The sequence below is a fragment of the Mustelus asterias genome, chromosome 7 (genome assembly GCF_964213995.1).
Source record: "Mustelus asterias chromosome 7, sMusAst1.hap1.1, whole genome shotgun sequence".
Classification (NCBI taxonomy): domain Eukaryota; kingdom Metazoa; phylum Chordata; class Chondrichthyes; order Carcharhiniformes; family Triakidae; genus Mustelus; species Mustelus asterias.
Window position 1 is genome coordinate 49,924,336 of NC_135807.1, and position 24,627 is coordinate 49,948,962.

General features: G+C 43.6%; 1 protein-coding gene across 2 annotated transcripts in view; it reads right to left on the bottom strand.

Moving 5' to 3' along the window:
• Positions 1-24,627, bottom strand: part of LOC144495703 (RNA-binding Raly-like protein) — a 481,162-nt gene that overhangs the window by 104,477 nt on the left and 352,058 nt on the right. For both annotated transcript variants that reach the window (XM_078216042.1, XM_078216043.1), the window contains 2 exons: positions 21,569-21,732; positions 5,053-5,166 (listed from right to left, as the gene is read on the bottom strand). In XM_078216042.1, coding sequence (XP_078072168.1) covers positions 5,053-5,166; positions 21,569-21,732 — 278 coding nt within the window. The remainder of the gene's footprint in view (positions 1-5,052; positions 5,167-21,568; positions 21,733-24,627) is intronic.

The window sequence follows — 24,627 nt, forward strand, 5'->3', positions numbered from 1 at the left end:
GAGGTGTAGAGAAGGTATTCTGGAACTTGAAGCCGAAGCAACTGAAGACACGGCCATAATGGAGCAATTATATTGGCACTGCACAAGAGGCCAGAATCAGAGAAGCCCAGATATCTCAGATTATTGTGGAGTTGCAGAAAATGATTGAGATAGGGAAGAGCGAGGCCGGGGGAGGTGGTGGGGGAGGGGGGGGGGGGGGGGGGGTGCGGGGCTGGGGGGGGGGGGGATTTGAAAACAAGGATGGGAATTTTAAAATCAAGACATTGCTTCAGCAGGAGACAATGTAGGCTAATGAGCACAGGGATGATTTGGGTACGGGACTTGTTGCGAGTTAAGACGTGGGCAGGAGAGTTTAGGATAATCTCACTTTATGGAGGGCAGAATGTGGGAGACCAGCCAGGAGTGCACTGGCATAATCAAGTCATGAGGTAATGAAGGTAAGAATGAGGTTTTCAGCAGCAGCTGAACTGAGATAGGGGTGAAGTTGGATAATATTACAGAAGTTGAAATAGGTGGTCTTACTGATGGCATGAATACGAGATCAGAAGCTCACCTTGGGATCAGATGTAACATCAAGGTTGTGAACAGACTGACCTAATTGCAAACTGTTGCCAGGGAGAGGGAGAGAATCAATAAATAGGGAACAGAATTTGGAGCGGGGCCAAACACCACGGCAGATGGTGAAACTTGAATTCAATAAAAATCTGAAATTAGCAAGCTGCAACAAGTATCCATCTGCACTTTGATAAAAGCAAATTACTATGGATGCTGGAATCTGAAACAAAAGCAGAAAATGCTGGAAAATCTCAGCAGGTCTGACAGCATCTATGGGGAAGTCAGTTCCTCGATTCAACCACCCTCCCCCTGAGCCCATGACCTGCAAGGCACCCATGCTCAACTTGGACTTGTACCCACCACTCTGGAGCCTTCGTGCACCCCATCCGTAAACTATGTGGTATCCATTGATCCTCTTGTTTGTGAGTTTTTCATGTAGCTTGTCAGAGACCAGCTTCCACCCCCTTAGTCTTCCCTCGGTCTTCTATTGTTCATATTCTTAATCCACCTCCTTGCCTCTGTGCCTCCCGTCATGAGCCCTCACTCTTCCCTCCATCCTTCCCCCTTACTAATGACCATTAAACTATTGTCGATTGTCGTAAAAACACTTTGGTTCACTAATGTCCTTTACCTGTACTGGTCTACATGTGACTCCAGATCCACAGAACTGTGGTTGACTCTCAACTGCCCTCAGGGATGTTGGCCCAGCCAGTGATGCCCACACCCCATGAATGAATAAAAAAAAACAATGGGTGGAATTCACCCTGTGGTGGGTTTGGGGGCAGACGGGAGCCAAGAACCCAGCGGCAGCCGAGAAGTCAGAAACTTGCAAGCACAAAATCATGTTGCAATTCTCCAAATGGCGGGTTGATCTTCTTTCCATTGGCTGGTGGTGTGAACACCATTTGCACCTTATGAAAGCTCATTAAAACAGCTGCCCGCCAGCATCCTATCAGGCCTTCCAACCTTGCTTCAAACCAACATGAATTTATGCTGGTCTAAATGGTTGATGAAGAATGGCATGCACAAGGCAATCCTCAGTTTGCAAGACACTTGAGGTGAGTGTAACAAAGCCTTTGTGCCATTGTGCAGTGCTGTTCTGAACGTGCTGTACAACACTCTACTGGGGCAGAGCAGTTCCTGCTCTTCATCACTATGTTGAGCTGGTCTTCATGGATAGCATCGGGCTGCTGGACCCATGGACACTCCTGTGTCATCGAGTCAGATCGGTAATGCGCCTGGGGTTGGGGAGTAAAGGAATCTTTTTGCTCCTGGAGTCAAACACCACTGTCTATCTGGACAACATTGTGCTGTGGGACACAAGCAGCCACCACAACAAAGGTCCTAAGTTTGATCGGTGGTTGGGTGCGAGGTGAGGCAGGTGGTGGGTGGGTCAGGGGCATGAAGAAGTCAAGGGGGAGCAATGTGGAAGGAATCCTGTGCAAGGGGGAAGGATGGAGGGAAGGATGAGGGCTCACGATGGGAGGCAGAGAGGCAAGGAGGTGAATTAAGAATATGAACAATAGAAGACCGAGGGAAGACTGAGGGGGTGGAAGCTGATCTCTGACAAGCTACATGAAAAGCTCACAAATAAGAAGATCAACGGATACCACATAGTTTACGGAGTGGGTACAGGTCCAAGTGGAGCATGAGTGCCTTGCAGGTCATGGGTTCAGGGGGAGGGTGGTTGAATTGAGGAACTGACTTCTCCACAGATGCTGTCTGAGATTTTCCAGCATTTTGTTTTTGTTTCAGATTCCAGCATCCACAGTAATTTGTTTTTATCAAAGTGCAGATGGGTACTTGTTGCAGCTTGCTGACAGCAGGTTAAAGTGACTGGTCCTCCAAATTGACAGGGTGTTGAGTGGTCCTCCACCGCCTGTACATTTCATGCCTGGAATTATATCTACCCCATTCACTTTGGATTGGATAGTAGCAATTACTTATTAGCTAACAAAGTAATTAACCACAGAATTGCTGTCAAAATTATTTACAGACTGAAAATTGACTAAAATCCCACAATGTGGATATGATGTATTTGAACCATCTCAAGGTACCAGATGCGACTCAAATAAAAATGCTACAATTTGAGATATTAAACAACACTGACTTATTATGTCTTGCATTTATATTCACTGCAAAACATTCAAATTAATTTGTCTGAATCGTGCTGTTCTTCAATCAAAAATGAAGATTGGTTTATGGAACAACATCTTTACTACATGTAACCTTTGTTCCAAAAACAACAGGATTAAGATAGCTGGGACCAAAAGCCACTGGTTACTCTATAATGTGAATGTGTATAAAATTGAAGTGATGAAAACCAATTGTAAACAATTTTACTTCTGCAAAACAATATGCTTTTAGACACATTAAAAACCCATGCTTAGATTTTACTCTATGGTTTATTGGCTAAGTAGCATGACTCCTGGGACACTAAATAGTACCTATTACTCAAAGGTGACTCTGAGGCTACATTGTAATGCAAAACAAATCAGTATCATGACACTGGGATCAGAATCTCCATCCATTTGTGAAACAACTTGGAACATTAAAGCAATTAAACCTAATTTGAAGTATCAATCTCACTCTTCCAAATGCAAAATTTTATCCAAGTGAATCTTCCCATCATAGTCCCTTCACCCTGGTGTCACCCACAACCTCAACACCCCCATTACCACACCAACTTGCCTTATCAATCAGATTCACACCAATAAAGAAGCAACAGACAAACTGTTAAGGTAAGACCTCATTGTTGTGGCTCCAGCCTTGTCGCCTGCCATAACTAAGGGAATTAGTATCATCACACACCCAGTCATGGTATTTTTCCCTATGCCCATGATCTTATCAATTTCTAAAATCAGAAACTAACCACTAATATCCAAGTTATTGGTGAAAAGAGAGACATGTTGCCGAAGCTTTTCGCCTTTCACTCATTAGGACAAATACAAGAATGCCAAATTTTGAACAATCACAATTTATATGCAGGAGAAAAGAGTAATTGGATAGCAAGTTGATTTTGAATGGCTGATGCACTTCCATGGTGAAAGTAATGGGAGCTTTAGACTCCCTGAGAACTCAGATAATTCAAAAAAGTGCAAGGCTTGAACATGTTCCTTCTGTTTGCAAAGAACAGGCCTCTGTGTATGAATGTACATCACTTTCACCAAGTGTAAATGAGCCACATTATGAACTTGGCTGATCTTCCAAAATTGGGTGTTAGTGTAACTAGTAGCACACTCAAGATTGTTCAGTGAGTGCAGCTCAATCACTGAATCACATCTATATAGTTGATGTTTTATTTTGGGTTTTGTCAAAGTAGGTTGATTGAGTCTAGTCTATAATCTGCTTATTATGAACAACTGAAGGAACGTGCAGTTTGATTTGACCAGCCAATCATTGGGATATAAAGCCTATATACTGGCATCACACCAGCACTGAAATTCATTCACAACTTTGATCAATTGTGTTGGAGGCAGAATGTCTTTTTGGACTGTCAGTATCATTCCGCTAGTAGAAAATACCACTCCTGTAGCCACTGCATTGTAGCAGCATGAAATGCCTTGCTTAACCTGTTGTTCAGATTTTTTCCAGCGTAATTCAAGGTAAATTGGGCACTTTTCTTGTCCAAAAGTGGCGGCTTTTGGCCCATTTCCGAGTTCACATAATATAATGAACAGTGAGCTGCTGAGGATAATTATTGTCTAGCAGGCTAGCTTTCATGTGTTCCATTTCTCTGTCAAGTTTTCAAGGTAAGCAAATGCCTAGTGCCATATTTACAAGATTGTTGATAGGTCCAATATTATGGAGTGAGGAGCTACAAGAATTCAATTGTGTACATCGACCAGTGAAGATAGGCTTGCAGTAGGCAGTTGTGGAGAGCACACTGGTGGAACACTGTACTCAACCAGCCTATGCTTGTAAAACCCCTATAGTTCTTTGTTGCTTTCTCCATGGCAATGCCTCAGCCAATCAGAATTGACCTGCCAACCAATCAGCACCCCTTTGTCCAATCGTATAAATTGTTGTGATGATTTAAAATTTGGTATTCTTACATTTGTCCTGATCAGTGCAAGGAAAAAAAGCTTTGGTTATATGACTCTTTTCAGCAATATTTAGGTTCTGTGCTATCAAACGGCTGTAAAGAAAAATGTGATACACACAAGTTTACCCAGAATCGTCCAATTCCAATCACTTGGGATTCAGAATATAATTGTTCTTGGAATATATTCCAAGTGTTCTTCTCATCCATATCATAACATTCCAAATTATCCTTAGAATAAAACTGACAACCTTCCCTGCTTCAAGCTTCAGTTGTTGGCATCGTTTGATTTAAAGTAGCCATTACGTTACGATAAAATTTTAAGAGCTTGTTATGTAATGAAAGTCACTTTGAGCCATGTATCCTTCCTGACCTGTCAGTGTGACTGATAGCACTACGCTGGCTTAATTTATCCCAAGATGACTTGTCTGTTACTGGTGCTTATTGCTACCCACCGGCGTCTGCCTTTTGTTGTTTCTCAATCTTCTCCAGTCTTCCAAGTAAGAAGTCAATTTTGTTTTTGATTTGGGTCAGTTCCTTCTTGATTGTCTGCAGCTCATCTGATTTCACTGGGGACAGAGAAGCGTACATTCCAAATGCATACAATTTCATCTTTGGTTAGAATAAAACAACAGTTCCGACAGTTTGTTGCTTCAATTTGAAAGAACAGTTCAGGAAATCTGATCACTGCTGGATTCTTATGAGATTTTCATTTCCTACCTATCGTGTGTCATACATATCTACATACCCACTATCATATTGCTCCTTAAGTTATTTTATCGTAATGCAAAACAGATTTTGGAATGACAAACACTTGATTAAAATTTATCAGATGCAAAAATATCAGCGTCCTGCACCTTACCATAAAAGAGGCTCCCAGAAAGGCCGAATTAACTCTTTACTGATACAAATCTACAACTGATTCAAAATAGACATGCAAATAGATTAATTTGAAAACGTGAGCAATAATGTCAATAAGTAATGATTTGTTCACCACTTCAGATCTAAAATCCTTACAATTCTCGGAGTTGGATGGAGAAAGATTCTCACATGTTGTATTAGCTGGTAACACATTTACAACTCTCTTCATTTTTGAAGGCTGTAATTCCCAGAATATGTTCAATCTAAATTCAATATTTTGATGCTGTTTCTTCCATGCAATTGCTCATTAATACAAGGAGAAATCAATTTCACCTATGGAGAGATATTCTGCCCAGGGCATCCTATCCATTTATTGCACAAAACACAGTAGTACATCACCTTAAAAACTATACATTAGGCTTGACATCTGAAAAGACTGAAACTTGCTGAAACATATTTACTCTGACCGATCTGACATCTTTCCTTAGGTCCAAATCATTTTCATGACTAATTGGGATACAGCTGGATGGATGAATCTTGATACCTCATAATCTTTTTATGCCACTATTTTAACGTGAAGGACTTGATTATGGCCTTACAACTATTGCCTGACCAAATATCCCTACCAAACTAAACGAAGTGAAATCTTAAATATAAATATAAAAGTTAAATCAGGAATGATGCTTTGTATTTCACAAGCAGAATGGTGTCTTTTATTTTGCTGCAGTTCATAGAAATATTTATAAGCATTGCCAATAAAGAAACTTAATGCAGGAAACGTTAAACGTGCTTTGGGTGGGATTCACCGGCTGGGTTCGCCTCAGAACCGGAGAATCCCGCCCGAGGTCAATGGATCTTTGCATGGTCTGCCCCCTGCCCGCTGCAATTCCCGTAGCGGGCGGGACAGGAGAATATCAGCCAAAGTCTATCTCAGCAATTCTAATTGTCAGATATCAAGTGCATTTATTAAGGACCAATATGACATTGATAGTATTTAAATTACAAAATTCAAATGACATCTTTAAGTCAAACCTTGGAACAATTTGATTGAAATGTTTCTTTGATACATTCAGGTAGATACAGGACGTGTTTAATGTTTATAATGTGTAATTATATTTGTGTTAGAATATGACCTTAGTGCTGAAGGACAATAACATGCTTAATGTGCTTGCATGCCTGTGTGCTGTGCTGAATACAAAGATGACTTTAGCATTTAATTAACTGAGGGAAATGGGACATTGAGGTATGTTTTCCCCTTTTCATTCTAGGTTCATTAACATACCTATTTTTTGAGATATATTGCTGCTAATAATCTTCTGTGTGAAACTTGCCGAGTTTTCTGATGGAAGCAATATTTTACCACTTTGGCATCAATGTGAACATCAAAAACTTATAGCCAATCGTGCCATACCTCTGTTAATGTTGGCTTCACATTTATCAACCAATTTAACTGCTGTTCAAATGGTGTTTGTGACACTCGCTAATGCCAACCTATTCAAATGGATCACAGTTCTTGGGGCTAGCATGTTTCATTTAAGCACTTAGAATCATTGAGTGGTTACGGTGCAGAAGGAAGCCATTCACTCATTGTGATTCTCTGTAAAAGCTACTTAGTAGGTTTCAATTTCTGGTCTTTTCCGCAGAACCCTGTAATTTCTTTCTCTTCAGTAGTTTATCCAATTCCCTTTCAAAAGCGATTACTGGACCTGCCTCCACCACCACACTCTCAGAAAGTATCTCCCACATCTTGACCACTTGCTACACATTTGTGTTTTTCCTCACATCACCTCTGGTTCTCTTGTCAATCACTTTATGTTAGTGTCCTTTGGTTCTCATCCCATTTGCCAATGGGAACAGATCCTGCCTATCTTCTCTACATAGAAACCTCATAATTTGAACACCTCTATCAAATCTTAGTTTATTTTATTAATGTCACAAGTAGGCTTACATTATGGTATGCCCAAGACCACAAGGGACTACAAAAGGTCGTGAATGTAGCCCAATCCATCACGCAAACCAGCCTCCCATCCATTGATTCTGTCTACACTTCCCGCTGCCTCAGCAAAGCAGCCAGCATAATTAAGGACCCCACGCACCCCGGACATTCTCTCTTCCACCTTCTTCTGCCAGGAAATAAATACAAAAACCTGAGATCACGTACCAACCGACCCAAGAACAGCTTCTTCCCTGCTGCTGCTCAGACTTTTGAATGGATTTACCTTGCATTAAGTTGATCTTTCCTTACACCCTAGCTACGACTGTAACATTATATTCTAAACTCTCATTTCCTTCTCTATGAACGGTATGCTTTGTCTATATAGTGCGCAAGAAACAATACTTTTCACTGTGTGTTAATACATGTGACAATAATAAATCAAATCAAATCAAAACAGTAACACTGCACTGAAGTTACTGTGAAAATCCCCTAGTCGCCACACTCCGGCGCCTGTTCGACTACACTGAGGGGCAATTTAGCATGGCCAATTCACCTAACCAGCACTTCTTTCGGACTACGGGAGGAAACCGGAGCACCCAGAGGAAACCCACGCAGGCACAGGGAGAATGTGAAGACTCCGGACAGGCAGTGACCCAAGCCAGGAATTGAACCCGAGTCCCGGGCGCTGTGAGGTAGCAGTGCTAACCACTGTGCCACCGTCTGCTCTCAATCTTATCTTTGGACCTGCCCTTTTAGAATTGTATCCTTTATTTCATATTACCTTTCCTTGTCCCACCTACCAAAATGTACCATTTTACAGTTTTTGCATTAAAACTCATCTGCTATTTATCTGCCCACTCCACCAGCTTGTCTGTGCTCACTTGAAGTCGATCACCTCCTCACAGTTCATAATTCTTAGAAGTTTTTGTGACATCTCTAAATTTTGAAATTGTGCCTCCACACCAAAGACTAGATGAGGAATAGAGACAAAGAAAAGCAGTAATCCAAGTTCTGAACCCTGGGGAACCCCACTATAAACCTTCCTCCTGTCCGAGAAACAACTGTTCACTACGGACTCGGTTTTCCTATAACTCAGTCAATGTTGCATCCATGCAGCCAATGTCCCTTTAGTTCCACGGGCTTCAACATTGCTGGCAAGCCTGTTATGTGGCACTTTATCAAACACCTTTTGCAAGTCCATGTTCAGCATGCTTTATCTTCATCAGTCCTCTCTGTTACTTCATCTAAAATCTCAATCAGGTTCGTGAAATGCAATTTACACTTAACAAATCCATTTTGATTTTCCTTAGTTATTTGCAAATTTGGTAAAGTGACTGCTAATTCTGACCCAGATTATCAATTCTAAAAGCTTTCCCACTGATGAGGTCAAACTGGGAAAGCTTGTTTCATGGTTCGGGCTTGTTAATAGAGGTAAATGTATTGATACAACCCATGACAAGAAAACAATGCAAAAATTACTTTTGCAAATATTGAAACACAGATGTTGCAGTTCAAACTGCAAAAGTTAATTTTTCAGAATTATGAAATTCAGACAATGGCGCATCTTGGATGTTGGTCTTAACTTTCATCGTGCTGTGAATGTAACATCAAGAAATGCACATTTCATGGACTTTCAAATGAAACTTGGGGGAGGAGGAGTTGTTGGTGTATCGGGGGTGGAGGGATCATTCAAGTGCTCGATGATTCACAGGTCAGACAACTTGTCGCTCTTTCCCTTGGTTAGCATCTGATCTTCCTGCTGATTTTTCTGTTCCTGCACTTCTCCCTCCCCAGGTGTCTGTGTGGGTTGGTCCCTTGCAGGTCAGTGTTATGGAGGATACAGCAAACAATGGTTAATTTGAAGACTCTGGTCAGTATTGTAGAATTTCTCTGGAGCTGTTTGCTACAGACGGCTGATTCTGTGCTCTGAGAGCTTCCATTAGAGGCATATAGCCCTGACTGGAACACTTCTCAGTGTCTGTGCTCAGGTTCATAACAAGTTGAGCTAGGTCTCGGGAATACCCGCGTCCAACAGCAGCGAACCTCTGATCTGATCTTGGTGTAATAGGAGAGGTATTGCGATTTTTACACAAGATACAAGTATCATGATTACTGCCAGGAATCAGGCAATAACCTGCATAGCTTGCTGCCTGTTATTGCACATGAGTAGGACTTCCAATGAGTGGAATTCCTTGCTGCTGATATAGATCTAGGGTCTTCCTGGGAGTATACACAGCATTGTGCTTGCAATCTATAATGCCTTGCACCCTTGGGTGCGCATTAGTGAGTAAAAAGAGAATTTCTCTTGCAGTAAAACACTTCTACATTGCTCCTTGTCTGGCAGCAAACTATGAACCGGTTAATGTTGCTTACTCCAACAATGGAATCTGGCAAAGAAATGGAGGGGCATTGTCACATTATAGACATACTGTAGTATGTCTAGACATGCCATAGTTTAAGGCTCCGACTGGTATGCAACGTGTAATGCAGCTCAATGAGAGTAAAACATATGAGTGGGCGATGCTGAACATACTGCTCCTCAATCAAGCTGTGATAGGAAATGTGGTCGCTAAACATGTGCATGGGGCCTCCTTTGCTTTCTCTCGCACCCGGTCCTAGGCAGAATTTTCAAGTCCTATCAAGGTCAAGAACGGAAGCAGATGAAACCTGAAAATAGTGGTGCTGGCTAGTGCGCTGATTTCCAAATCCTGTTCCTGGCGTAAGCCAACTTGACTGAGGCAGGTTCAGGAGGCTGCCACCAACAGTCACCAATGTGGCTTAGTGTCCAATGTTGATTTACTTTGCTCTGATGTACAGTGGGACATTTTACAATGCTCGACGTATCATTTTTATATGACTTGTTGTTGGGATGCAGGAGAGCTTCTATATTTGCTTTCAGCACTGTTGTTCTTGTCATGTTCTGCTGGATCCACCATTGGATAAGTGCACAGACCAGGGGTTGAACTTACAATTCTGGGCAGGACACAGCAATCCTGTGGGAAGGAGGCGGGGAGCCAATCTGACTCTTCCAGAACCTTCATAAGGGCACTGAAAGTAGGTCAGCTGGGATTTTCCAGTGTATCTCCAGTTCCCTGACACAACAGTGACAGTTCAATTGTCTGGAGGTGAGCACTCAACAACCTACACTCTGCTTGTCTAAATGCCATGCCTCATGGTCTGCACCCACTCTTACAATGAAAGCCCAGTGGGTAAAGTAGTTCTGACTGAGGGATTCTGCTGATATCAGTTTCAAACTTTTCATGAACTGGCCCTTCGCCTCTATAGCTTTGGAACATAGATAGTCATGATGTGAACAGGCCCTGTATGAGTTAAGACATGGATGGAAAGAGCATCTTCTGAACCATTTGTGGGTTTGTATCATCAAGAGTATTGAGTTCCAAATAGAGAAGCCTACATCCTTCTCACACATTGCCTCTGAATTGTTCAACTGCCAGAAGAACGTGCAATATTTTTCTTTCAGTGATCTGTTCTTGGCAAGCCTGGTCTCTTGTAGGGAAGCTATGTCGATATTCAGCTTATCAAGTTTCGTAGCAATTACAGCTGTCTTGTGTGTATTATTATCCAACTGCAAGTTGTCTACTGGTCCTGTGTACATGGTCCTGATGTTCCAGTTTGTCAATTGAAGAGTTGGCATCCACTTTCTTTTCATTTGTTTTGTTTGCTTGCCTGATGTGATTGATTCCATCAGCTCGTTGTGAAGAGACTCTAAGCTCCAAGAACCCGTTGGAACAAATGGGCCATGGCAGGTCAGCATCCTAATAGTCAGAAGCTGCCCGACATGAGAACACAGCCCATAGCACCCGTCCGCTACACCAATCAAGTTGGGCTTATTACTTATAACTCTTGTCTCCTGTGCAACATTAATGTTCTGCAGCGAAACTGGAGTGTCCTCTCCAGGGTGCAAGCCTGGGCATAATTTATGGAGATCCTGGGCTGCTAACTGTCAGAATCCTCCTCTCAACCCCCTGGCTAAGCCTAAATGAATGCAAACAACAATATTTGGTATCGGTTTGGTTGCAGGAGTTGCTGGAAAGATGCCATATTTAGACATCAGTCTGCCTTTTGACTCCACTCCAGATTATTTTGTCAGGGTTTACTCCCTTAGCCTTCAACTCTCCCCAGGTATCCACAGGACAGTTGAGCCATTTGCCCAGAGCTGGGAGTTTGTTTCATGAGTGCTAGGACACGTCCACATGCCAGTGAGCCTCAACACTGCTTGTTGGGGGAAATACTATCTCTGAGTTCCTACAAAGCTTTAGTCTGAGGCCATGAGGGACCCTGTTTTCATGTGTTGCCATGAAAACACACAGCATGGCTACTTAGACAGCACCTTCCAAACCCATGACTGCTACCCTCTAGAAGGGCAAGAGACAGAGAATGAGAGAGAGAGAGAGAGAGATAAGGAGACACAGAGAGAGAGACAGAGAGAGAGAGAGAGAAAGAAATTCTGAGATAGAGAGAGACAGTAATAGAGAGAGACAGAGAATGAGAGAGGGAGAGAAAAGAGATGGATAGAGAGTTAGAGAGGGACAGAGACAGAGAGAGGCAAAGAGTGCCAGGGAGAGACAGAGAAAGGCAGAGAGAGGCACAGAAAGGCAGAGAGAGTCAGGGAGAGGCAGGGAGAGGCAGGGAGAGGCAGAGAGAGGCAGGGAGAGGCAGAGAGTGGCAGAGAGTGGCAGAGAGTGGCAGACAGCGGCAGAGAGAGGCAGAGAGAGTCCAAGACATGGGAACACAACTCCCTGGCAGTTTCCCTCCAAGTCGTACACCATCCTGGCTTGGAAATATCTCACCATCCCTACACTGTCACTGGGTTGAAATCCTGGAACTCTCTCCCTAACAGCATGGTGGCTGTAAAAACACGACATGGTCTATGGAAAAAAACAATAAAATGGGGAAATAAGAATACATCTGAACTGATCCTGTATACTTTAAAATGGAACACCAATAAAATGGGAAAATAAGAACACTGGCCCAAACTTTCATTCTGGGAGGCAACCACCATCAAAGGCAATTTGGGATGGGCAATTAATGCTGGTATGGCCAGCGATGTCCACATTCTACAAATGAATAAAAGAAATGTTGGTGACATGCCAAAGAGAGGCTGTGAACTGACAGGGACTTGCACATTTGGCTCTATGTATTGCTGCTAGCCAGCGATGTCGGCTGCAAATAAAGAGCAAATTAGCACACAAAAGCAGAAAGCATGCTAACTCTCTTCATCCACACATCAGCTGCATCACATTGACCTGTTAGGCATGGCCAATGGCCAAAAGATTGAATTTAAGCAGGTTTTAAGCAGTGTCTCAAAAGAGCAGAGAAAGGTTGTCAGCGTGGTTTAGGCAGGAAATTCCAGAGTTTAGGGCCTGAAGACAGAGACACCAATAAAGAAGCAATTAAAATATGGATGCAAGAGCCAGAAACAGCGCAGCACAGAGATCTCGGAGGATTGTAGAGCCAGTGGGGGATATAAAGGTAGGGACGCCAGCGGGCTGATTTAGAAACAAGGATAAGAATTTTAAAATTGTGAGATTGCCAGACTGGAGACAAACCTGGTCGATTAGCACAGGGTGAGTGAAAGGGATTTAGAACCATAGAATCTCAATAGTGCAGAAGGAGGCCATTCAGCCCATTGAGTCTGCACTGACTCAGCATCTTACCCAGCCCTCAGCCATCCCCCACCCACCGCACTTTGCGGTGAATGAACCCTGCAGATTCATCCCACTAATCCACCTAACCTACACACCTTGGGATACTGAGGGACAATTTACTGTGGCCTAACCTGCACGTCCTTGGATTGTGGGAGGAAACCAGAGCACCTGGAGGAAACCCGTCTTGCGGTCAAATACGATGCCAAGGTTATGAACATTCTGGTTCAGCCTAGACAACTATTTGCGAGACAGATGGAGAACGTGGCTAAGGAAGTCTTTGTGGTGGGGATGGAAGACAATGGCTTCAGACTTCTAAACATTTAGTTGGAAGAAATTGCTGCTCATTCACTCATTAATTTGTGAAAGAGGTGCTGGCACAGAACAATTTTATAAAAGGGTCTTAAAACAGGATAAAAACTGAGATTAAAGTTTTGAATTGATTGAATGTTTATTTCAAGAAGGAACCAGGTTGGCGAAGGATCACTGAATCCAAAATGGCAGGCAATGCATTTTCTGTGTGTATCAATTTATCACGGTCAACAACCAAAATTGATAAGTTTGGTACCCACAATGCACCTAAACCTTTTGGTTAGTTTTCTGACAATGGTCGTAGAATAATTGCAGTTAATTCAACTGTCTGTAACCTGCATAAGATACCATTAATTTCCTACTCCCCTTCAAGATCAGGAGAACTTCAGCTGATGGTTTTTTAAAAAAGTACTTTTCAATCATTTGTTTCTGTAATGGTTTCAATTTCTATCTCAGTAACTCAGTGATGCTTGGATATAAATGTAGTTTTAGATCAGCAATTTAAATTGGTGAAAGGGAAATTTAGCTAATGTCAGAAAACTGTTCTTCAATCAAAGCCTGACAGACCTTTGGGATGTATTTTCAGAAGGCAGAAATCTTATAGACAGTTGAATACCATGGGATATTCTATCTACGTGAATAAGTTAGTGATTTGACCCTGACAGTGCTGTGCCCCTGTTGCCTTGCCCAAGCTTGCATAGCTGCTGCAGCACCTATCCTATTTTGACACATGACTGGATCCAAGATATATCTGTAGCAAGCTTTAAAGTTCTGGCATCTGATTAGGGAATAAAATAACTCATGGAATTGATTTTCAGAATATCTGGAGCTTTGAATGTTTAAAAAAAGGCCAAAGGTAAATTGCCATAATATGTTTATGCAAAACTTGGGAAAAGGATAGAGAAGGCAAACAGAAAAAGATATATTGATCATTATTTTATAATATTAATATTCCTATCAGAAAATTTATCCTGACATTTTGATAATTTTACTCTTCCACATTTGTATTAGTTAGCATTACAATTTGCAACGATTTAAAATGGCCAAAAGTAGCTGAAATTCCATTTTATGCTGAAGTCACAGCCTCAGGTTTAAAGCATCTCCTTTCTCATTCCACTAACTCCAATTGAAATATTATTGATATAATAATGGCCTCAAACTATATTTTCTTGGATTATCAGATTTCGTACCGCTCAGAGTTAAAATGAGATAAGCCGACAGTGACCAATGAATAGAGAATGGACTAGTGTTAACCAGGGGGCTTTGACCATTTAAATCACAATTCTTAACAGCTTGTAGGGAGGTCACTCCCTATGCCAGCTCTCTGAAAGAAGTATGTACTTGGTCCCACATTGTTGCCAGTAGAATACGTACTGCAACAGCTCTGACTGCTAGGCAATGACTGTTATAATCTGTCTCCCTGAATCACAGTGATCTAAGTGCCACATGTAGTAAGCTGACCCACAGCCTTTTAGTTTTTCATTTCCACTATTCCTAACCTCAGTTAGTCTGCCAGATATCTCCCTGACTCCTTTGGATTGAATCCAACACCTTGCTCACAAGTCTCCTTTATATTATTAAAAACATTAAATAGTTTAGATTCTGCTTCATTTCACCTTTTTCCATTATTAAATTGTATCTTTTAACACAATTTAACAACAGTTAAATAACCAATTTTGTTTTCAATCACTACTGCCTCTATTCATAAACATCAGCTCCTCTAAGGTTGAGCTTGCATCAATGTAACGGTCAGCTTGCTATTTGTGATATTGAGATGCTTGTGATTCAGAGGGCTCAGTCCACAATATTCATTGCACTGAGATTTATTTTTTATTCATCCATGGGATGTGAGTGGTTCTGGCAAGCCCATCAGATATTGCTCATTAATAATTCCCCTTGAGAAGGTGGTGTTGATCTGCCTTCTTGATCCACTGATTTTCACACTAACTTCATTGCATTGTTAATGTAAGCCTACTTGTGACATTAATAAATAAACTTTAAACTCTGCAGTGCTGCTTGAGAAGGAGCTCCAGACTTCTGACCCAGTGGCAGTGAAGGAATGGCGATATATTTCCAAGTCAGGGTGGTGTGTGGCTTGGAGGGGAACTGGTGGTGTTCCCATATGTCTGCTGGTAGAGTGGGTTTGGAAGGTGCAGCTGAAGGAGCCTTGGTGAGTTGCTGCAGTGCATCTAGTAATGGCTGACACTAGTGCCACTGTGTGCTGGTAGTGGAGAAAGTGCATGAGGTGCCGATCAATCAGGCTGTGTTGCCTTGAATGGTGTTTAGCTTCTTGAATGCCGTTGGAGCTGCACTCATCAAGGGAAGTGGAGAGTCCTACATCATTCTCCTGGCTTGTGCTTTGTAAATGGTGGAGAGGCCTCAGTGAATCATAAGGTGAGTTAAGTACCTCAAAATTCCCAGCCTCTGACCTGCTCATGTAACCATAGTAATTTCTATGGCTGGCTCAAATTACTTTCTGGAATGGTAACCTCTTGGATATTAATGGTAGGAGATTCACTCATGGTCACATTCTGGGCCCTATTTTACCATTTTGATTCGAAGTGCTGGGCGAACTTGAATCTGGGAATGTTTCAGATCCGACTTTTAGACCCGTTCTCAGACGCCCCCATACGCACTCTGCCTGAAAAAATATCAGCGATTCCAAATCGTGCTGCACAAGCCTGTGGGCGGGACTTAACGTGCCCGAAATCCTGCAGCTCTGATTGGCGTCTCCAACAGCGCATGCGCAGAAAAAATGAATGGAAATGCATTTAAATGGTTCCGATCATGGTCATTTTCGGGCCTTGGTAAAGGGGGAACCAGCGCGGAGGGGGGTGCGGACCATGCTACTCGCCTCGCGCCGGACTTTATCAAGTTTTCACGCCCGAAAACGGGTGCAACTTGATGGTGGATTCAGGCCCGTCTTGTAGGAGATGGTCTTTGCCTGGCACTTGTGTGGCATGATTGTTACTCGTCATCTGCCAGCTCAAGCCTGAATGTTATCCAGGCCTTTCTGCAACTGCTGCAAAAAATACTGAACAATGTGCAATCGTCAGCAATTATCCCCACTTCAGGTCTGATGTAGTGAAGATCATTGATGAAGCAGCTAAAAATGATTGGAGCTCCAGCAGCAATGTCTTGGGGTTGAGACCATTGAAATCCAACAACCATCTTCCTTTGTGTCAGGCATGACTCCAACTAGTAGCGAGCTTACTTCCTAATTTCCATTGACTTCAATTTTACCAGGCCTCCTTGATGCCACAGTCGGCCAAATGTTGTCTTGATGTCAAGGGCAATTCATCTCACCTAACTCACCTCTGGAATTCAGCTCTTCTGTCCAACTTGAGCCAATGCTGCAATGGGGCCTGGTGCCAAATGGCCCTGCCAGAACCCAAACTGAGGATTAGTGAGCAGGTTATTGCAAGCAAGTGGCACTTGATAGCACTGTTGATGACATGGTCCACCGCTTTTCTGATGATTGAGAAGAGACGGTAATTGGCAGGCTGAATTTGTCCTTCTTTGTGTGGACAGGGCATAACTGGAAAATTTTCAACATTGTAGGGTAGGTGCCAGTGTTGTATCTGTACTGGAGAGCTTGGCAAAGGGAAATTGTTAGTTCTAAATCACAAGTCCATAAATCAGGCTCCAGCTGCTACAGTACCTCCTGTGCTGCTGTTGGAAGCCAGATTACTAACATAATGAATACTTGCAGGCAATGAAAAACATTCCACCAATTCAGTATGTACAGAAGATCCTTTCACAATGTTATGTTAATAGTTTGAATTATAAGAGACTGATACACTGGTGTCTACCTTAATGCTACTCAATCCCTTATCCTGACACATGAACTTACCAAGATCAGAGTCTAAATCCTGCCACCCAGACAGGAGAGCTGTTTTTATCAGTGTAAATGCTGGAAGCAACTGCATGGACACCACTCATTTTGAATTAAGCAGGCACCTTTAACCACAGAGATTTAAACAATTTTGGTTAATGAATTAAGTTAAAATATACAAAGGTAGGGAAAAACTAGATACTTCCAACAGGTCTTCACATATATCCTTGCATAGTTTCCATAATGTTTTAAATCATGCCCTTGTAGAAAAATTGGGAAAATGTGAATGAATACATAAACTAATGCCAGTGTTAACGAAACAGTGGTTGCCAATCCCTATGGAATCTGACCCAGCAGTCCCAGCACAATGAACCTGAATCACTGCCCACACACAATAGCCCCAGACTCCAGGCCAAATCTGAGAGAAAGGCACGTCAGAATGCCTACCCAGAACTGCCAGCTGGAATAAGAGACTGGCACTGGAGTGGGTGCATGGTTGAGAGCCCAGAAAATGTCCTTTGCTCTACATCTTCTGCTGTAAATGGAGCAAGGATGCCTCTTCAGTTAGGTAATTAATCCTGAGTAAAGGGTTTGGGCCTCAATGTCCTAGTGAGCACGAGTCCCGTGGAGCGCAGTTAACCCAGGAATTTACTCAGCATGGAGAAGCCCTAGGCAGGATCTTTGAGCAAGGCCTCCTTTCGGGTGAGTAGAAATCAAGATTTCCATTTTTCTGAGGCACTGAAGGACCAACAGACAGAATGGTCATTACCTTTCAGCATCACCGCGTGAAAGTGGATGCAGCACAATAACACAGAAATAAATTGATTGTGGTAAGTATGCTGACTTCACTGCATTACACTTCAATTGAAGAAATCGCTGTTTGATTTCTGACTGTTCTATTTTTAGAGAACCACCCTTATTAAAATTCTTTCAAATCGTTCTTGGGGAGATTCATGAATTTCAATTAAGTTTTATATTTAAGATTCTCTGTGTACTGATTGTACACTTGAGGCAAAGGATGACACCAATTTTGTAAATTAAAGCTATTATGAAGACTTTTGCTCACCAATAACAGTAATTGATGCATCTCATTACTGTATGTTATAGAGGAAGTGTATGTAACTAGCAATTTCCATTTACCATAGACCAAGCATCCTCTGCCTGCTTGATTGCTTATAATGAAACACTAATGGAGATGCCTGATAAGATCTCCTTCCCACCTCGCTCCCTTTTTGCACCTGTGCAATGAAGCAGAAGGGGACAATGTTGGAAAGGAGAAACATAAATTTGCTTTAATACTGGAATTTGGGTAGAAAACAAAATTTGCATATCCTGCTACCATTTAAAAAAATAAGTAGCAGGAACAGATTCCAAATTCCTATAAATGTTGGTGGGGAGGTCAGAGGGAGAATGAGGAGGTCAGGGGGAGAGATGGGGAGGTCAGGGGGAGAGACGGGGAGGTCAGGGGGAGCGACGGGGAGGTTGGGGGGAGCGACGGGGAGGTCGGGGGGAGCGACGGCGAGGTCGGGGGGAGCGACGGCGAGGGCGGAGGGAGCGACGGCGAGGTCAGGGGGAGCGACGGTGAGGTCGGGGGGAGCAATGGTGAGGTCAGGGGGAGCGACGGCGAGGTCGGAGGGAGCGACGGTGAGGTCGGGGGGGAGCGACGGCGAGGTCGGAGGGAGCGACGGCGAGGTCGGAGGGAGTGACGGCGAGGTCGGAGGGAGCGACGGCGAGGTCGGAGGGAGAGCTGGGGGGGTCAGAGGTAGAGCTGGGGGGTCAGAGGTAGAGCTGGGGGGGTCAGAGGTAGAGCTGGGGGAGTCAGAGGTAGAGCTGGGGGGTCAGAGGTAGAGCTGGGGGGTCAGAGGTAGAGCTGGGGGGGTCAGAGGTAGAGCTGGGGGAGTCAGAGGTAGAGCTGGGGGGTCAGAGGTAGAGCTGGGGGGGTCAGAGGTAGAGCTGGGGGGGTCAGAGGTAGAGCTGGGGGGTCAGAGGTAGAGCTGGGGGGGTCAGAGGTAGAGCTGGGGGAGTCAGAGGTAGAGCTGGGGGGTCAGAGGTAGAGCTGGGGGGTCAGAGGTAGAGCTGGGGGGGTCAGAGGTAGAGCTGGGGGGGTCAGAGGTAGAGCTGGGGGGAGGTGAGAGGTAGAGCTGGGGGGTCAGAGGTAGTGCTGGGGGGGTTCAGAGGTAGAGCTGGGGGGGGTCAGAGGTAGAGCTGGGGGGGGTCAGAGGTAGAGCTGGGGGGGTCAGAGGTAGAGCTGGGGGGGGTCAGAGGTAGAGGTGGGGAGGGGCCAGAGGTAGAGTTGGCGGGGTTTGGGTGAAAATAAAGGAAAAGATGTGACGGCCAGAGTAAAATTGTAGGGAATGATGAAGCTTGAGGGTGAGTCAGTGATCACAGAGTGGGTTGGCGTGAGATCACAGAGATGAGCAGGTGTTTACAGTTTAAGTTGTTCAGTTTGCAGGATGATCCCCTATTTCCCTTGACTCGCAATCAGTGTTGTAAAAGTACTTTCACAATTAAAGCAGCCATTCTGATCTCCTTTTACCTGTCAGGTTACCTAAGGCCGAAACAAATGTGGTTAATGGCACGGTGGCACAGTGGTTAGCACTGCTGCCTCACAGCGCCAGGGACCCAGGTTCAATTCCAGCCTCAGGTTACTGTCTGTGCGGAGTCTACACATTCTCCCTGGGTCTGCGTGGGTTTCCTCTGACTGATCCGGTTTTCTCCCACAGTCCAAAGATATACAGGTTAGGGGATTAGCTATGCTAAATTGCCCCCTTAGTGTCAGAGGGATTAGCAGGGTAAATGTGTGGGGTTACGGGAATAGGGCCTGGGTGGGATTGTGGTCGGTACCGACTCGATGGGCCGAATAGCCTGCTTCTGTACTGTGGGGATTCTATGATTCTATGCTTCTAAAAATAGAAACACTGGATAGGATTTATGATCAATCTGCCGCGTGTTTCGCAGCAGTGGGAAGCGCCCTGCCATTGGCCAGCGACGGGATCTTCTGGTCCCGCTGTTGTCAGCAGAGTTTCTAGTTAAATGCACCGCTCGCTGCTGTGAAACCCACGGTGGGGGTGCACTGTCGGTGGGACTGTAAGATCCCACCGGCATGAACGGCCAGATTGTTTCAGCCTCTGTTAAGTTGGAGTCCCGCAGCTTCCTTCAAAGGTTCTAACAGCGTGTTGGGAGAGGACGTAAATGTTCATAAATGCTCATTCCTCGCTTAGACCCCGTTAAAATTTTAAGTGGAATGGTTTGAGGTTAGTGCATTGCTGTTTCAGATCTTTAACATTTTAATTTCCTATCTAACTCAAACTTGCCCATTTTGAGCATTAAAATTACCCTCTTATCAAGCCAGCCCTTTGAGTGTTTTGAGAGGAGGCATTCAGTCATTTTTGAGATCTTATGTTTTGCAGGGTGTTTTTAGGGAGGCCTCTGATGAATGAAAAATTTTGACTCATGCCACCAAACCAATGATGGGACAGGTGTCAACAGAGTTCAAGACACCATAAAGATCCTCTTCAGGTACAAACGACATGCCAGATAGTTCCTGGAATCAAGGTTCTCCGACTGAGAGACTTTCCCAGGTAAAGTGCGAGTATTTCACAAACATGTTGAAGACTCATTATTATGCTCCACAAAATCCGTGTCCCCAACGGCCAATAAGCCAGCTGCTCCCATATCCATGGAGACACCGTCATGACTAGCCATTATCAACCAAAATGTTACCTGGCTATATGCATGAAGAATACCTCAGCCTCTTTGCGATCCCTTGCCTTCCACCCCTGCCCCTTGCACGTAATTGTGGACCTCAGTGTCAGCTAAAATTGGTCAGGGCCACACTGGCACCCCATATCAGGGAACTTAGCAGGCACCTAAATGCTGATTATAAGGTCCAAGGACAAATTTACTTTACTCTGTTGGGTCTCTTTGTTACACCACTGGGATTGTGCTTGGTTTGGTGTGCCATGGATTTAGACCCTAGTCTAACAGACACAGATCATTCTGAAACAGCAGCCATTTCATAACATTGAATTGTCATCCTCGCCCTAGACAATGCTCTTCCACAGATGTGACGAATGTGCTGATTATTATACAATGACATTCCCCTTTTGCCGATTAAAAACCTGGACAAATGCCAGTTTAACACGCGTTCCAAATTACCTCACGTCCAAAAATTGCAATGCGAACCATAATGAATATTTTTAGCATTTTTCCATTATCTTAAAATTTTCAATAAAACAATTTTACAATCATAAAGAGGCAGAGGTGACATCTATTGCTGAGATAGCATTTATGCTGATGTATAGCTGAGGACTCTCCAAAGCCTGTGATTAGCTGAGCATGTTCAATTAGCAGAAGCTTACATTTTGGTCCCGCAGAAGCTGTGCCTGTGATGGTAGACCGGGGGCCTCCTTTCATTGGAAAACCACCCTTTCCTCTACGTGTGACAGGTATTGTGACACGCGGGCGCTTTATTGGTATAACAGCACGGGGTGGTGGTGGAACACGGCCGTGGTAATCAAACATCCTGAAAACAAAACAGAAACATTTAGGGTCAGAATACATGATGCAAAGGTGGCTTTACTTCCATGTTTAAATGACAAAGTTAGTATCCCTACACTGGTTTATGCGATACTAAAATAACTCAAATAAATGACATCAGCCACACCCAGCCACTTAACGAATGGGCACGCTTCAGAGGCGTCGTAGCTTCTCAGTTTTACACTCCGGGATTTGAGATTGTCACCCTAACATGGGTGACAAAAACATATGGTGAGCTTTCAGTTCCCTTTTGGCTGCAGCCTTACTTTGATTGTGGTGCAGTTGGGAGTTTGTCATACGCGCGATGCCATTTGTTGTTTTGTCGTCTGGCTGAATTTGACAAAAGGGAAAAATAAATGAAACTCAGCCACAGTTTACTGATTTTCTGTACATTGCTGGTGTGTCTCCTGTGGCCTTGAATGGAGGGAGTGAAGGTGAGGGGCAGAATTCTGCTGGGGCAGGGTTAGTTGGCAGGGGATATTTGGACTTGGGCAATCAGATGTCATTTACTTTCCACTTTAAACTCACAGGTTTAAAGTGGGAAGTCAATGACATCTGACTGCCAAAATTGCATAATGGAACCGGAACTCGTCCCTCACGTACCTGCCGCCATTTTAACAGCTGGGTTTGCGTCTGTGTGTCCCACCTCATTACAATGTTTCTATCACACTCACAAAGATAGGAACCAGTGGTTTAAATGTCATTCTCCTGGGTCTTGGAAAGCCTAGCAGTGAAATGGAGAGCCAGCGATAGTCCTCCAATGGCTTCCAACTGCTGCCTTCTGCTTTCCAATCGGCAGCTGGCCAGTCTGTTAATTTTGCCAATTGCTGGATGGGAAAAAGATCCAAAAAAAATGATATTGAGGTTCTGACTGTATTTTTTGACTTTAGCAATCTTGGCAAGGGGAATTTGGACAGATTTTGGGGCTTGGCTTTGAAAAGGGTCGAAATGCGTGCTTTTAGGTGTGGTTAATGGATCCCTCTTGTTTGTCCTAACCCAATGTGGTGGAGAATTCTCTTCTAGCTGGAAATGCGTACATGCTCCTTCCCCCTCATATTGGGGTGGTACAGTACCCGAATCTTTTGTGGACCAACATCTGGACCATGAGAGTTTAGTGGAAAGTGATATTTTTTGATCAGGGTGACAGCACTGGTCTTTTCCTGTGCTTTACATTTCTTTGTTCTTATGTACCATTGCCAGACAAAACATTTAAAATCTGTTTAGGCTCAATTGCTTCATGCTTTTATACTTTTCACATTTGAACTGAACTTAATACGATAATTACACACACACATCATTTCACCTCACTAAAATCTTAGTGACAACATGGTACAGTTTCCCAAATATTGTTAAATTGGTGTTAAGAATATTGAACAATTTGCATAATTGATGCATTGCAAAAGAAATGACTGCAATTTATAAAATCTCCAGGTAATCAGGAGCAAATGGCAACAAAGAATAAGAACCAACCTCAACGTGTGTTTTGCTGCATTGATTATTTTACTGGCATGGAGTACTGAAGACAGATTAATTATAGACAGATTCATTATACACTGAACAAATGTCAAGATCACTGAGCCATCCTAGGTCAGCGACTGAAGGCCGGATTCTCCGACCTCACCTGGGATTTTCCGGTCCCAATTCCAAGCGACTCTGCTGGAAGCAGTTTCAATACAGCAGCAGCTACCTGACCAGCAGCTCATCGCCACATAAGCATGGTAATAGGCCAATTTTGGAAAGGGAGGTGGCGGGAGTGGAATTTCCCGACAACAGACAGACCACACGCTGAGTCTAGAGCCCGGAACTGACCTGGAGACAGCCTCCCGGCAAGAGGCTTGGGGGCATTGGATTCGGATCGATGCCTCCTATCCATCACCCCAGCACATGGACTATTGGGTTGCAATGGGTCACCCAATGGAGAGATTTCCCCTCCTCAATGATTTTCCTACAGCACGTGTTTTAATATTTTAATGCTGCAGGAAGCACCTTTATTCTGAAGTGCCCTGGACATGTAGGCCAGACCTGGTAAGGACGGCAGATTTCCTTCCCTAAAGGACATTAGTGAACCAGATGGGTTTTTCTGACAATTGACAATGGTGTTATGGTTATCATTAGACTTTTAATTCCAGATTTTTATTGAATTGAAATTCCACCATCTGCCATGGCGGGATTCGAACCTGGGTTCCCAGAGCATTATCCTGCATCTCTATATTACTAGTCCAGTGATAATTCCATTGTGCCATTGTGCCGCATTCATTCAACATAATGTACAGTAAATCATCCGCAGTGTGTGCACTTCGTATGATTGTTGATGGTGGGTAAGGCTTCCTGACAGCAGCAGAATGTCAAATTATGATCCTATGGTGCTGTGCCTTCAGAAATGGGTGGAAAAATAACAACTCTGTGACCCAGGTCACATATTCTAATATTACTCAAAACAGCATCTGATCAAGCTATGGAAATATTATGCTTCCACATTTTCATAGCTGTCACCTTCATTAAAGCTTGATCTTCTAGTTAAAAATGCACTCCTATTTTGACAACTATCCGGATGACCTTTGAAGAAAATCATCTTGAAACAAATACCAAGGTGCTGGTTTGAAAAGCTCCATTTGATCAAATTCCAGATGAGATTTATACTGGTGAGAAGAAGTCTGGAGGAGGCACTGATAAGACTACATTATTCATGATAACCCTGAATGAATAAACTTGTTTTGTGCCTTTTTTTCCCCTCAGAAGATTTATAACAACAGTTATATATTCTGCCAGAGCTTTGGCTTGACTTTTCAGATCGCAACTATCAGCCTTATAATCAGGGAGAGGAGGGACATCAGTTATCGAACTGTGCTGGTGATTTATCGAAGTTGGCCACACTTTTAGC